The following is a 16,606-nucleotide window of genomic DNA, read 5'->3' as shown; positions in this document are numbered from 1 at the left end:
TTGGCAGTTACGCCATCTGCCCCCGCGGCGGTTGCAGCTAGCGCTGCTCCGTCAACCGAGGAGAAGGGACCATCGACCCCGAAGGTGGGCGCAGCCGAGGCTGCCTCAACCTCCCAGGTCCCTTCCAGCGCTGGCAACGGCCGGCGCAGCCAAATTCCCCAGGGAGCCCCATCGACCTCCGGGCTGGTGGGCGCAGGGGTCTTGCCCTCCAAGGCGGGACCCTCGCTGGTAACTTCTCGCTCGCAAGAGCACGTGTCCGGCGCCTCACAAGAGGCAATGGACACTACACCTATTCCCAAGGCGCACCAAGCGCCTAAGGAGCGGCGAGGCTCACTCGAACGCTCCAGAAAGGGCAGAACCCCTGTTACAGGGCCTCGAAAGAGCTCTGTAACCTAAGGCATCACCTGTTTCCATACACACAGCACTTATTAACCTTCAATATGGATACACAAATTATTCAATGGAACGTTAGAGGTCTTCTTAGGAACCTTGATGACGTACAAGAACTCATACACAAACACAATCCAAAAGTGCTGTGTTTACAGGAAACACACCTAAAATCAAAACATACAAACTTTCTCCGACAGTACATAACTTATCGCAAAGATCGCGATGATGCTGTCGCATCATCGGGCGGTGTTGCCATTGTTATTCAGAAAGGCATAGCGTGTCAACGTTTGCAGCTACAAACGCCCCTTGAAGCAGTGGCGGTTCGTGCTGTTCTCCAAAACAATCTTATCACTGTGTGCTCGCTCTATATACCCCCACATTACAAATTAACTAAGTATGAATTTCAGTCCTTCATAGATGAATTGCCAGAACCTTATATTGTTCTTGGCGATTTCAATGCACACAACTACCTGTGGGGCGACCCTCGTATAGATGCGCGAGGACGACTTGTTGAACAATTCCTTCTCTCTTCTGGTGCGTGCCTGTTGAATAAGAAGGAACACACATATTACTCTCTTGCAAACAGAACATATTCTTCAATAGATCTTAGCCTAGTTTCCCCGTCACTACTGTCTGAATTTGAATGGGAAGTTAACAACAATCCTTACGGAAGTGACCACTTCCCCATACTACTAAGATCACCTAAAGATATCGAATATCCACCACAGGCTCCTAGGTGGAAGGTTGACACAGCTGACTGGGAGAAATTCCGCACCCTAACTAGTATATCATGGGATGACATGTCCTCGTTAGAAATTGATGCTGCTGTTGAATATTTTACAGCCTTTATAATAGATGCCGCATCAAAATGCATATCAGAAATAAATGGCCTGGCATGCAAACGGCGTGTCCCGTGGTGGAACGACGATTGTAGAATCGCTTGTAAAAAACAGAACAAAGCGTGGGGGTTGCTACGCGCGTCTCCCACTGCGGAGAATCTTATTAACTTTAAGAAAGTAAAGTCCCAGGGCAGGAGAACCCGCCGACAGGCTAAAAGAGAAAGTTGGGAAAAGTTCTTATCAAGTATAAATTCCTATACAGATGAGGCCAAAGTATGGAACAAAGTTAATAGGATAAAAGGGCGACAAACATATTCACTTCCTCTGATAAACACACAAGGTGAAACACTGAAAGATCAGGCCGACTCACTTGGGGAGCATTTCGAGAGCGTGTCGAGCTCAACCCATTATTCTCAGTCCTTTCTCAAATATAAACAGATAGAAGAATGTAAGCCAATAATTAGGAACTCCAGACAGAATGAACCCTATAACCGGCCTTTCAGTATTGCCGAGTTGAGAGCTGCCTTGAACACATGCAAAAGCACTGCACCGGGACCTGACAGAGTCATGTATGATATGATCAGAAACTTACATGCTGACACACAAGTTACACTACTCACACTTTACAACACTATTTTAGCTGCGGGATACCTCCCATCTACATGGAAAGAGGCGATTGTCGTTCCTGTGCTGAAGCACGGAAAAGACCCCTCCTTGACAGCAAGTTATCGTCCAATAGCTCTTACGAATTGTTTGTGTAAGCTCTTTGAAAAAATGATTAATCACAGACTCATACACTTCCTTGAATTCAACAATATACTCGATCCCTATCAGTGTGGCTTCAGACAAGGGCGGTCAACAACAGATCATCTTGTGCGCATTGAAGGACATATTCGCGATGCCTTTGTACACAAACAGTATTTCCTCTCCATATTCCTCGATATGGAGAAGGCATATGATACAACATGGCGCTACGGGATCTTGCGAGATTTGTCGGGAATGGGCATCTGTGGAAATATGTTGAAAATAATTGAAAGCTATTTGTCCAATCGTACCTTCCGTGTAAAAGTCGGCAATGCACTGTCACGTCCCTTTACCCAGGAAACTGGTGTACCCCAGGGAGGCGTGCTCAGCTGCACTCTCTTTATTGTTAAGATGAACAAACTACGTGCTTCACTACCACCTGCCATCTTTTATTCCGTATACGTAGACGATATACAAATAGGCTTCAAATCCTGCAACCTCACAGTATGCGAAAGACAGGTACAGCAGGGCTTAAACAATGTGTCCAAATGGGCAGACCAAAACGGATTTAAGGTCAACCCCCACAAAAGTTCTTGTGTTCTCTTCACAAGAAAGAGAGGCCTGGTCGCAGATCCTTGTGTAGAACTGGGCGGACAACAAATTCCTGTCAACAAAGAACACAAATTCCTAGGTGTTATTCTTGACTCCAGGCTCACTTTCATTCCTCACTTAAAACATCTTAAAGAAAAATGCCTTAGAACAATGAACATACTTAAAGTACTATCCCACACAACGTGGGGTAGCGACAGACAGTGTTTATTGAATATTTACAGGAGCCTAGTTCGATCACGGTTAGATTATGGTGCCGTAGTATACCACTCTGCCGCATCGAGCGCGCTTAAGATGTTAGATCCCGTACACCATCTGGGTATCCGTCTGGCCACTGGCGCATTTAGGACAAGCCCTGTTGAAAGTTTATATGTAGAGTCAAATGAGTGGCCACTCCATCTTCAGCGAACCAACATCAGCTTAACGTATTTTCTCAAGGTTCGCTCTAATAAGGAACATCCGTGTTTTACAACCATTAACGACTTCACGTGTGAAACACTTTTTAATAACAGACCCTCTATGAGACTTCCTTTCTCACTGCGTGCAAGAGAACTTAGCAAGGAAATGGATGTCCCAATTCTCGAACAACGCCTAATGCCTCCAGCTAAGCTAGTACCGCCCTGGGAGTGGCAGCTGATAGAGTGTGACACATCCTTTGTAGAGGTCACTAAACATGCGCCAGAGACACATATCAAAATGCATTTCTTGGAGCTCCAGTACAAGTACTCGTGCACAGAGTTTTACACAGACGCTTCTAAGTCGCATGCCGGGGTGTCCTACGCAGCCATTGGTCCATCCTTCTCGGAATCCGGTGTACTGCACCCTGAAACAAGTATATTTACGGCTGAGGCCCATGCACTATTGTCGGCTGTGAAACATATTAGAAAATCAAATATTCAAAAAACAATTTTATTTACAGACTCCCTAAGCGTCGTGAAAGCCTTGAAGTCACACTGTAAACAAAGAAACCCCGTAATTACTGAGCTCTATTCCATTCTCTGTAGAGCGTATATGTCTAACCAGCATGTCATTGTATGCTGGGTGCCTGGACATAGGGGCATTGAGGGTAACGTTCTAGCAGACCAGATGGCCACATCAATTTCATTGCATACAGTTAATCCTACCGCTTCGGTCCCTGTCACAGACCTGAAGCCTTTTTTAAGAAGGAAACTGCGAAACCACTGGCAACGTAAGTGGGACGCAGAAGTAAACAACAAACTGCACGTGATAAAGCCACAATTAGGTTCTTGGCCCTCCGTAACAAAATCACACCGGACAGATGTCCTATTCTGTCGTCTAAGAATAGGACACACATTTGGCACACATAATTTTTTACTCACTGAAAATGATCCTCCAACCTGCGGTAGATGCGGGGAGAGGCTGACCGTCCTCCACGTCCTCCTGGAGTGTCGGGCAGCCGAATCTGAAAGAAGGAAACATTTTTCCCTAGCATACCGGCAGCACATCCCCCTACATCCTGTAATGCTACTCGGCCCAGAACCTTTATTTGACACCAACACAGTACTAAATTTCCTGAAAGATGTTGTCCTGCATGTTTTTAGCCCCACATGTTCGTAGCGGGTCCTCTCTTCAGAGGATGCCGCTACGATATCTCTTTCGTATAGCACGCGCCTCTAGGCCCTTGTGTTCCAAGGGCTCCGGTGAGGCAGCAGTGCTCCAGGTAATTTTACTATCTCTTATATCTTTTATTCTGCATCATTCATTTACGATGGATTTTAATGTTCATAGTAATCGTCATTAGTCATCGCCATAATTTTATAGCACGTAGATTTTACGCACTTTACAGCGACAATTTTTAGGCCACTTTACAGCCAAGTCACATCTCCATAATACATCGTCAACATCACCACTTGTCATGGCGCTCTTTGGCCAAACCTGGCCCTTGCGCCATTAAACACTACATATCATCATCATCAAGTTCGAGCTGTTACACGGGTGTCTTTGAAGGCCGCCGAGTCAATAATATATTGAGTCAATGGAGCACCCTACAACTTTATCGAAACCCTGATGGCCTTTGAGCAACGGAAGGGGAAACAGCATGAACATGTGCTCTCGTACAGTGTGCTCGTACTCATAATTAGAAAGAAAAAGTCAAACCAAAATGCTGTAAAATATAGTATATATGGGTGTTATTAATTATTTAAGTATCTTTGCCACTTGAAATTTTTGTGCTATTAAGTTGATTCAATATTATTTAACTTTTTGTGACATGAAAATGAAAATAAAGATTCGCAGCACCACACAATTTTTGTAAGCAACACCTGAACCACTCAACAGCTTTTCAAAAGTACTTTGGAGCAGCGCCACAACTCCTTTGAGTTGATAGAGTTGTGGCATTTCGAAGGCCATAAACTGGAAGGCCTTCCAAGTGTGCCTGTGTGACATGGGTATTAGATAGCTGCGCTGCATCTAAGTTCTAATTACTGTTCTTCAGATTAGTATGTTGCTGTTACATACACAGTGGGTTCCTTCCAATTTATCTCTGTTTTGTGCTAGCCTTAAGGCATGTTCAATTGTAACACGCTCATGGTTGGAAAAGAGAAAATTGAAACTCCCTCTATTGGAAAGTGCATTTGTTGTTTGTGTGGCTCTGGGCTTAGTAGGTTATTGCCAGTAAATTGGTTACACTATCAGTGGTTAGAAGTATTTCATATTAGCTTGGGCATTCACACTTTGCAAATCACCAGCCGATTGGTTTCCTAAGCTGTATGTAGGTAATCTAAATTCAGTCTAGTGTGGAGTCTGCCATGACTGGGCTACCGTGACAGGCCTAGGGAGCAGCACGTAATTGATTTTTCTCAAGTGCTGCCCAAATGCTAACCTGCAATATTGTTTGTGCAGAACAGAAATTATACACTGATTAAGTACTCATTTTTCAGCAACATGTCATTTGTGGCAAATGCGTGGCGGTAGCAGTAGCTGTGCTAGATGCCTTGATTTTCGTTACTAAATTGCTCCATGCCCATGTTCTGCACTCGGCAACATGCAGAATGCATAAGGGGGTAGCCTCTTTGCATGTAAAAAATGTTACTTGTGGGGCATACTTGAAACTGATGTTGACCGGAAGACCTTCTCTTTGTGCCCTGTTCTGACAAAAGTTTTAGCCAGTTTTTTCAGAGAAAGTGGGTTATAATTAAGTGAATATAGGAATCTTTGTCTTACTTTTCTGATGGCCTAAGTAGGACAAACAACCGCAGAAGTTTTTTGAAGAGCATTTTTTAAAAATTCCCTACGATTTTTTTTCTCTGCAGAACGAAGCTTTGATCTGCTTCTGCCACTATGGCACAGTTTTCGTAGATTTGGTAAACATAGTCCTCTTGTAATTGCCGGAGTGTTCTTTTGATTCTCAATATCATCCAGTGTATTCGCTGTAGGAAACTGTGTGATGGCTGTAAACACTAGGATTATGTACTAGAAATATTTGAGCAGTTGAAAGCTGAAGATAAGCTGGTACCAAAGAAATGCATTGTGATGCAGCTAATGCAGAGTTGTGTGATGATACAGGGGAGCCACAGGAATGGGATAAAATTAGTGGAGGCGCAAATTGGATCAGGAACATAAGGAAAGACTGCCAGGGATGTCCTTGCAGTACATTTTTTTTCCCTGCTATTCTGTGTTGGAAAAAGCAGGTGGTAGTGGACTTCAGAGACTTAGGCGCTTGGTAGACATTTTCAAAGCATTAAAAATATAAGTTATGGGGTTTTACATGCCAGAACCACTTCCTAATTATGAGGCACGCCGTAGTGGGGGACTCAGGAAATTTGGACCACCTGGGGTTCTTTAGTGTGCACCTAAATCTAAGTACACGGGTGTTTTCGCATTTCGCCCCCACCGAAATGCGGCCGCCGTGGCCGGGATTCGATCGTGCGACTTCAAAGCATTACTCAACCTTATTAAAATAACTTTGAGCATGGTATCATGCGACGTTTATTTATATGCGATGCACCGCGCTCTTGTATTGAGTACATCTCCCATTCACTTTGGGCCCATATTTTGTAACCTCCTATTTAATTTTAAATTACTATCATCGTGTATTTCTCTGAGTGGCCGATCCCAGAAGTCATGGCTGTGCGTCAGCATCTATGCCACATATGAACCAGTGACAAAGGAAGAAAAGAATGAGAAATGAAATAGGTCATTCAAAAATATGGCCCCTGATTTCCAGCCCAGATAATTCATTATGAGTATTATAATAGCTGTTTATTAATGTTTTTGTATTTGCTTTGTGTGTCTTTGCTTGTGCACTGAACCCAGAAAGCTTGAAGTTAAATTGGAAATAAGGGGTAGTCATGATGAACTGTTTTTGATGAATGCACAGTTTTGTAGTTCTGAAGCACTGTAACAATTTTGACCAGCTGAGCTTCTTTTAACATCGACTAGGTTCTAAGTTCACAAACATTTCTGCATTCCAACTGTAATGAAATGTGACCACTATTACTGGGAATTGAACCCGCAGCCTTGTGCTCAGCAGCAGAATGTTGTGGCTGCTCAGCGAGCTATTGTAGCTCGCTCAGCAGGGATAGAAGGCTGCCAGAAAATTGTCATGGTTGGTCAGCTAGCCTGTGGCTAAACCAGTGGATCGAAAGCTTGTGTCACATTAAGAATGGACAGTCATTGACAAGTGTGGGCAAGACCACCAGGTTTTTTTGTTATACTGTGCAGTTCAAAAAACATCAATAAAAATATCATGTATCTTAGTCCATATATATTTCTAGTAGTATTTTATGTGTCTCATGAGTTAGAGAACGTGCATGTCATTCTAAAGGCATGAAGCGAGGTCCTAAGACTCTAAGCAAAGAAAGACAAATAGTTCGCGAAAAGAAATTGATCAAGAGTGGATGTCCAAAGGAATCCTTAGGCCAATGTTGTGAAAAGGGGAGCTGTATTTGTTAGGGCAAAGGCCGCAACCTTTTCAACACATGGCTCCAGGCTGAGGTTTCTTTTGTTCATTCACATTTGATTAATAAGATACTAAACATATTTTGGGAAAACCATAATTTGTGCCTATGCACAAAAGCTTTTAGAATGTGCAATTTGCTAAAATGCTAAATTATTTCACGGCCAGACATGCAGCCTCCAATTATGCATTTTTGCACCTGAGCGTTGGTCCTACACAATGCACTTTAGAGCACCACGCTGAATATTTAGGCTGTGAGGTATTTGAATTTCTGAAATTTTAACAATTTTCATATTCCAAAAATATATTTTGTGCACAGTAGGAACACGTTTATGACAATACATTTTTGATGATCCGAGACAAATTGGAGTACTTTACTTGAATCATCATTATTGCTCATGGTGTGCAGAACGGGGCATACTAAGAGAACAAGTTGATTGTGTTAACTGTAAGATACATAATTAGAAGTATAACATGCAGAAATGCCTTTTTTTACTGCTTTGCATTCCTTGGAACTTTGGTTTCCTTGAAATTGCTTTGTTTATTACCATAGTAGACCTTTCCTACAGTTAAGTTGGGGGTGCCAATTGCCTCAGATGGAACAGGTTTCCCTTTCTATAGTGGGTCCAGTGATTGACGGAATTTTCTTTGATGTGCAGATGAAGACACTGCAGTGGGATGATCAGCATAAAGTGAACACCAAAAACTGCTATTGCTACTGCGGGGGACCGGGCGAGTGAGTGTGCTTGTCTTGTGATAAAGCTGGTTGCTTCGTGTCATGAAATTTTGTCCTGCAGTTTGCATCACTAATTGGCAGAACTGATCATGTTTCCCTTGGCACCCTCAGCATGAAGGAATAGTTTGCTTTAGGAGTGCACTATTTCGTGAAAGAATGTGTTACATTGTTTTTTACCATCATTGAGGTGTTTTAGAATCTTTGCTTCCAAGTGCCCACACCTAATTGGAGGGTTTATGGCATATAAAATAATAACAGTAAGTGATGTTTAAATATTATTTTAATATAATAGAGCCTGACGCTCTAGCCAAACAGTGTCGGATTACATTCCCACATCATTGGTTGTCACTTATCTGCATGCACTGTCTACCTTTAAAGTACTGCCACAACTTATAATGCATCTAAGGGCTGTTATCTTGTTTATTGTGTTTTATATTTGGGATGTTCTTGCATGTGTGCTTCTTATGAGGTTCTTATGTATTGCTAAACTCCGCTTGCTTTTTCAGGTGGAATATGAAGATGCTTCAGTGTCGGTCATGCCGGCAATGGTTTCATGAAGGTATAGGATTACACAAACCTATTTAGTTTTATTATTCAGCTAAACCTTTGCCTGCTAACCTTCAGGAGTGTTTAATTTAAATGAAGAGCTCTCCTTGTATGTAGCCAACTAAGAGGCCTGCCAGAGTTGCTTTTTATGCTTTGCAGGTAGATGTTTACCCATGGAAAGGAGAGAAATATTACTTCTTTTCACATGTATGTCATGAAAAGCTTGCTCTTGAATAATAAACGTCTCTCCTGAGTATTTTTGTGGCTCATTGTAAGGCAGCACGCAAATGGACGAGGATGACTAGGAAAGAATGCAGGATGAACACTGAAGGTTAGCACACAAAAAAGAGCCTGAAGAGCTAGCAATGAACAGCAAAAGAATGTCACAGTGAGCAAGTTCGAAGTGATCCATTGTAAGCAGAAGGCAAATTGTTGAGGATGACTAGGAGAGACAACACAGGTTGAGTGCTGTGGGCTGTGTGGACTGTGTGTGTACACAGAGCTATCATGTCTTCATAGCCATGGTCCCACCTTTATTCTCAAAACAGTCATTGCTAGGCTGCTAAGCACGAAGTCGCGGGTTCAAATCCCAGCCACGGCAGCCGCACTTCGATGGGGGCAAATTACGAAAACACCTGTGTACATAAATTTAGGTGCGCATTAAAGAACTCCATGTGGTCCAAGTTACTCCGGAGTCCCCCACTACAGCGTGCCTCATAATCAGATCGCGGTTTCGACACATAAAACCCATAATTTACGTAAGCCCACGTAAGCACATAATTTAATTTAGTCATTGCTTGAGTTGAATAAGCATGTCTGGGAGTCGTGTCAAGTGGAAGACTGTAAATGTTTTCACTGATGTAAGGATTGCTTCTGCTGAATTCATGCAAATTATTTTCATAAGACATGCACATTTACTCGCAGCAGGGCACAATGCACTGTTGTTAAGGGACTTGCCTGTGTGTGTATAAATTGCACTTCATTTTGATTTACAACAAATTAAAAACTTGGAAAGCATGTTGAAAGAGTCCCTGGGTGACGCACAGCAAAGTCATTGGAAAGAAAACATGAGTGACTTTGCACTTAATAAGTTCCACAAGGCATCAGCTTGGGTCTGGTTTTTTACTGTGTGAAAGGGAAATGATTTGTAACTGGCAGAGGATTTAGTTTCTTAATCCCTTGGGCGTTTTGGACGACCTTAACTCGTCAGCACGATACTGGTAAATTTTACTTTGGACGAGCACAGCTCGTCTAAAGCAAAAACTTTTTTTGGTGCCAAAGTTTGCTACACAATATAGTTGATTTTGAAGCATTGTTAATTGACACATATCCCTGATTTGAACTGTACCATTTGCAGCTATGAGCAATATATGCATATTGCTCAGTAAAGAGGTAAAAGGAGGTCTGCATGCATATAGCGTGAAGTGTATTGGTTTAAAGCTTTTTAGAAGTGTTTTCAGAAAAGGGTAGTTTGAAGATAATGTAAAAAAGCAAAGTAATATCACCTTTGGTCAGACTAATAAAGCGCTTAAAGGGCTAATGCATGATCAAACAGAACTTTATAGCAGTTGCATGCTTGATGCTTTCCTTTTTGTCCTTTGATACTTTTGTTTATGAACATGTGGACCAATTTTGTGAACTTTTCCTCCCTTCAATAATTCCTTAAGTAATAAAACTGTGGTTATTCTAGGAGTTCATCATAGCTGTCTATTGGTCTGTGTTTAGTGCAACATGGGCATTATGTTACTTCAGTCTTGTATGGATGTCATCAAGCACTGTTTTTGGTTTTGATGCCCTTCATAGCCAAAGCCTTGTTTTTAAAGCATGCTAGGAAACAATGCATTGAACAGTAATTTCAAGCTAATGCATTCATTTTTCAGCTTGCATCCAAGGCCTTGAAACCCCACTGCTATATGGTGACAGCTTTTACTACTTTACATGCTCTGTGTGCAATAATGGGCCAGAAGTTGTCAAGCGGATGCCCCTGACTTGGTTTGTCCACTTATTGGCTTTTGTTATTGAACAGGATATCATGTTGACCATGCACTGAGGAACTTTGCCTATGGGTGGAACTGTGGTATTAAAAGTAACCGTTGGGCAGAGGAATTATGCTTTTAGGTCTAATATTTTGGTAGAGGGCAAAAAAGTTTGATTTATAGTTTTCGATAGTTACGTACACTGCGCACTGCACAATAGATTATACATTGCTTTAAACAGGGTATTTTCTTTCACAGTAACTCTAAATGGCAGTACTTTGGGTGCCAAATTCAAACCACAAGGGGTTGCTTGCATGTGTAGCGTTGTTTAATATGTCTGGTATGCTTCTGAAATATTAGCATTTACATAATGGTACACTATGCCACAGGAGCATTGAAAGAGTGGCAGTGTACTGCATGCATTGAAGCAAGGTCATTTTGCATGTCTGTTTAAGGGCATGTGCAGCCCATTCCTGTGAAGGCAGTGACTGTTCTCGAGTGTGTTTTGTTTGATGTTGGAAACATGGAATTATTTTTTTCAGGATGGACATTACTCATTTGACATTGTACAACTTGGTCATGGAGCGTCGAAAGAAGTATTATGACTTAGATGATGTAATCCTTCCATACCTCAACTCTATATGGCTGGCCTTGCAGTTGCCATCTGAAGTATGTACCTTTTTGATGTGTTTGTGTAGTTTGCTTCACGAGTAGTAGTGCTGTGTTTTCTGTAACCCAAGTTTGTATGCCTTCTTTTGTCTAGATTTTTCGGTGTTCTGTCCGGGAAAGGCGAACAAACATTTATGGGTGCCTGTGCAGTGATAGGGCCAGGTAATGTTGTTCCTACATCTTGATAGTTTATGGGACCATTTTTAAGTGATGGGAAGCCAGAATTACCATAAATGGAGAATATGGTGCATGCACGGGAGAAGAAATAAAGAAAACTTCATCAGTGCCAAGCAACACATTGCTTGACACTCATGGCTTGTACTGGTGGCATCATTGTTGGTATGAAAGATTGAAAACTTTTATTGAACAGAATGCTGTGATAACTGGTGATAGCGAAAATAAGGTGATTGCATTATATATGCAGTGCCAACTGTATATCTTAGGTGCAGCTGATAAAGCCTTGTGACCCTCTCTCCTTTGGCTGCACCCTTTGTTTATTCCATCTTATTTGCTTTCCTTGTCCTATATATTTTTTTTTTTGCACATATGTGCTTGACAATAACGGAAGCATTTTTTTTTTTTTTTCAACTTGGGCTCTTTCTATTTCTAAAGGTTTAAATCCGGCAAGGAAGTTAAGAAGAGAACGTCGTTGTGGGGACTTCGAAACAGAACTGCTCCTCCCATCCCTGGGGAAGAAGCACCAAGGGAACATCGAAGTGTTGCGCCTGCCTTGCCTCCACGAGCACCACTTTCCAAGGCTGCTCCAGGGTGAGCAAGAAGCTATCTTTATTATGCTAGAAGCATAATTTTTATCCAGGCAGAAAATTCTGTATTCCTTTTTACCCATTCAGTGTGTATGAAGTAAGATACATGATGAAGGTTTGTAGCAAAGCCATTACCATCTTCTCATTTTAGAATCTTGAAGCGTTATTATTTAGTCCTTTTAAGTACCTGCAAAAATCCAAAAATGCATTCAGAAAATGAATTTTTTTATTGCATTCTGGATAGCAAACCTGGATAGCGCGCGCACGCTATCCAGGTGCTATCCAGCCAAACCAGAATTTCACACGCTATCCAGCCAAACCAGAATTTCACACAGCAGCTGGAATGGTTTGGTGGCAAGCCACACTAGTCACTAGTGTTCATTGTGGTCTCAGGTGCTTTAGATTTGGGCGATACTGAATGCCCATTACACACTGTGCTTCTTGCAGAAACAAATAACCTTTCAAACTATCTCACATTACCCGATCTTGTCGATGATACGAAAGTGTTGCTTTTTGAATGGGTAAAAGCCGAAACATAGTTCTAAATTTTATTGCCCAAGAAGCAGGATCAACAATGATGCTTAGGTTCTCATTCACAGCGAAGCAGTTTGTATGATTGGGTTGATTTTCTGTATGGGATGACGTCATAGAGAAAAAAATTCAACAAGAGCGGACGCTCCCATAGAGCCCAGTGGCCGAATTGACTAGCGCACGAAGCGGATGGGATTAACACCTTCCGGGTTTCGGTTTTGAGCGCACTCGTTTTGAGAGCCAGCTGGCACAAGCCATGCCGGCTCCGCTGATTGGCGCGGCATTTTTTTTTCTCCGCTTATACTGCTGAACCACGCACAGCTTCGTTGCGGAATCGCTTTATTATTTACTAAAGATGATTACGAACAACCTTTACAAGCCTCAACCGAATCTGTTCCACATGCAAGTTCATAAAGTAAATGCAAGACGTCTTCTGAAATGATGAAAAGTTTATTTTGCTCTATATGAATGCTCGTTCTGGGCTTTTTGTGCTTTGATCCAAAGTTGTGGCACTAGGTAAGCAGCACTCGTTGCCGTATGAAGCTCAACCGGACGCCATCAGCTGAAAAAAGTAAATTACAAGCATGTATCATTTTTGTATATTGACTTAACAGGAATACTGCGTGTAGAGGCGAAATGCATTTAAGTGGTGAATGGGCAGCATTACAGATAAATTCACTCTTCCATACATTTCGTGGCAAATAGACGCCTCCCAAACAATGCCATATAATGTGAAGAAAACATCTGATTTTCAAGCATCCCTCCCTCCTTGGTCGTTATTTCCTGCACTTTAAGAGCACAAATACACAGGTGACTGTGCATTTCCAAAACAACTTGGCTTCAGTCGATGCGATGGTATGCCAAGTACACAGAGGTGGCCACAACACAGGCTCTCAGCCAGACCATGCTACATGCTCGCAGAATGCCTTCTAGTAGCACTCAAGGCAAATTTGTAGGTACAAAGCCTGTTTTCAGTCGCTCAGAAGACAGAATTGTCAAGTTCTTGGTTTTTGAGCTCCTCAGCGTTATCTTTTACTCGTCCTGCTGGCGCAAGCAACACACTCCCGTGTTATCACTCTTGGCAATCGCTCGTCGCGTTTTCGATAAGTGTGAGTACCGAAAGAAGGTATACGTTGGTTGCAGGGCCATAAAAAAGCGTCGCAAAGTTGTCCCACTAAAATTCAGCACACGCCAAACTAACTGTCACCACGGCCGGCTTGCTTTTTTGCTAACTGCTTCACAAACCCAGGTGCGGCGAGCATGCCTCAAAAGTATCCCAAAAAGTAACAAAATTAATTACAGTAATCTTGGGGGTCAGAGAATGCGTCACGAACTTGTCCCAGTAAGATTCAGCACATGTGGAAGTGCGGCACACAGCCGAGCTGCTTCTTGTTAACTGCGCCACTACGCCAGGCGCGGCGCGCGTACCTCAGAAGTATCCCAAGTAGTAGCGAGATAGAATAATGTTGGGGGTCGGGGAAAGCGTCACGAACTTGTCCCAGTAAGATTCAGTACACACGAAACCGTCACCATGGTCGAGCTGCATTTCGCTAACTGCATCACTTAGCCGGGTGCGGCCAGCATGCCCAAAAACTACTGAAATAAGTTGTAATGATGTTGCGGCTTGTAGAAAGCATCGCAAACATTTCCCAGTACGAGTCATTAACTCATATTAACTACACCAGAGTGGCCAAGCTGTTTTTCGCTAACTGAGTCACTAGTCTCGGTGTTGTGCCGTAAGCCTAAATTTGCTTGAAATGCTTCGCAGACTGTCAATCAAAAGTTCTCACCTTGCCATACAGTCGCTGGGCAAAAACCCTACGTGCCACATTCACCTTTGTCCGATCAGTATGCTTTGCCTTATTAGTACTGGTTTATATTGAGGTGAAGCATACTAAAGCACATCTGTCGCTTTGAAACTGCTGCCTTAGTCATCTTAAAACATTGGCTGTTGCTTTGCAAAACGCAGTAGTTAATGTGTGCAAGTAACCGATCTGCAGAGTGATCGATTAACCTGCCATGGTTGCTCAGTGGCTATGGTGTTGGGCTGCTGAGCACGAGGTCGTGGGAGCGAATCCCGGCCGTGGCGGTCGCATTTCGATGGGGGCGAAATGCGAATACACCCGTGTACTTAGATTTAGGTGCATGTTAAAAAACCCCAGGTGGTCAAAATTTCCGAAGTCCTCCACTACAGCGTGCCTCATAATCAGAAAGTGGTTTTGGCACGTTAAGCCTCATAATTTTTTTTTTTTTTGCAGAGTGATCAAGGGCACATATTTTCGAATATGAATTCTTTTTAATGTGTAAACAATCCTTAAAGAGGTATGTGTACAATGGGGCAGCATCCTACAAGATGTCGCCATATTGCTGTCAGCAGCAGGCTGTAGGCGAGTGTTTGCTTTTTCCAAAATGCTGCAAAACAATTAACGCCTTGTTAATGGCAGTGCTGGAAATGTAGCGGAGGCATGTCTGCTCGCCTAAATCATGGCTTTGTCTAAGTGCCATTCGGCAGCCGTTACCATTTGAATTTACTTTCATCAGCTTCGTGCACTTTGCACTCTGCCTCTTGAACACAACAAGCGCAATAGAATGAAAAAAAAAAAACCTTCTGCAGATAACACCATGATGCGATCGTTAGTCATCAGAACCAATTTAACGAAAATACCAAGCATGTAGCTGACTTTCTTCAATGAACCAGCTGGCTCCAGAGATCATACCGTTGGTTCTCCGATATCTATACTGGCAAAAAGCTTCGTACCTGGAGCATTGTTCTAAACACTGTTGCACCCCACTGCATAGTAGGTATTGCGGTTTGTACGTGAACTGATCGCACTTAACCTTGAAAATCTCAGTTTTCAGTTGAAGTGTAAATGGTTTAGAACAAAACAAATTGTAGAGTACAGCCCAACTCTATAATGATGCTACCGCTGCTGCAGCTACTAATCTTGACATATGCTCACGCTGCCACTATAGCGCCCTAGGTGGGGCTAGAGCTAGGTACATCTGCAGGGTGCCTATAGATATTTATTTATTTATTTAAAAATCCCTCACAGGCCTCAAAGTGAGGCATTGAGTAAGGGGGGCAGTACATAGAAAATGCATAGAATATATGACATCTGTAAAACCGTATTAGTTAACAAACTACAACTGCAAGTGGAACCGAGATGAAAAAGAATTATTTAGTTCAAGATTCACTGGAAAAAAAAAGAAAACATAATATAATAACAAGGAATAACTCCCACATATTGTTTTCAGTGAAGTTGTGTAATTAACAAGACCAGAGTGTTAAACAGTATTAATGATTAAAGAAAAGACAGGAAAATTACTAACGCGACATTGCAGCAGAACGGTAAACATAGCGGCATAACGCTAATAATGCGCCATGTATCAAAACCGGGAATTCTCAGCGAATTTGAATAGTCTGGAAGAACTCAGGGAAAACTCAGGGAATTTGTGCTTCTATCAGGGAAAATTAGCTGTAACTTTATTGAAAGGGAACGAAAGTCGTGGTAATGCTGGCTCCAGTAACAGAGGAATCGCAACGCATCGTCATTGACGCCGTGTCATCGCATGATGTATTGCCAGAGTAGTTAATGACTGATTTTATAGACGTCTGATTTTTCGGAGATGCCCGATAATTTGCACGGCTTTGCGGCACCACCACGTACTCCATATAGTCAATGTATATTGCTCTGACTGCAGGTCAGAAATGGCATTAATCAAAGCCGCCACTGCCGCTATTTTGATTATCTCGCCGCCTCGAGCCGGCACTCTCGCACGCAGATCCGCTGGCAGCCATAACCACCACCGCGGCAACGTTAAGCCTAGCTGCTTCTATGTTCGCTGTTAAGCTTCTTGCCGTGCGGTGCCGTGTTTTTCATTGA

At 42.6% G+C, this 16,606-nt stretch overlaps 1 protein-coding gene across 2 annotated transcripts in view; it reads left to right on the top strand.

Moving 5' to 3' along the window:
* Nucleotides 1-16,606, top strand: part of Pcl (polycomb protein Pcl) — a 93,447-nt gene that overhangs the window by 37,290 nt on the left and 39,551 nt on the right. For both annotated transcript variants that reach the window (XM_075697408.1, XM_075697403.1), the window contains 6 exons: nt 8,160-8,236; nt 8,743-8,795; nt 10,663-10,774; nt 11,301-11,427; nt 11,522-11,589; nt 12,040-12,195. In XM_075697408.1, coding sequence (XP_075553523.1) covers nt 8,160-8,236; nt 8,743-8,795; nt 10,663-10,774; nt 11,301-11,427; nt 11,522-11,589; nt 12,040-12,195 — 593 coding nt within the window. The remainder of the gene's footprint in view (nt 1-8,159; nt 8,237-8,742; nt 8,796-10,662; nt 10,775-11,300; nt 11,428-11,521; nt 11,590-12,039; nt 12,196-16,606) is intronic.

Source organism: Dermacentor variabilis, chromosome 1 (assembly GCF_050947875.1).
Source record: "Dermacentor variabilis isolate Ectoservices chromosome 1, ASM5094787v1, whole genome shotgun sequence".
NCBI lineage: Eukaryota > Metazoa > Arthropoda > Arachnida > Ixodida > Ixodidae > Dermacentor > Dermacentor variabilis.
This window is presented reverse-complemented; position numbering and strand designations above follow the sequence as displayed.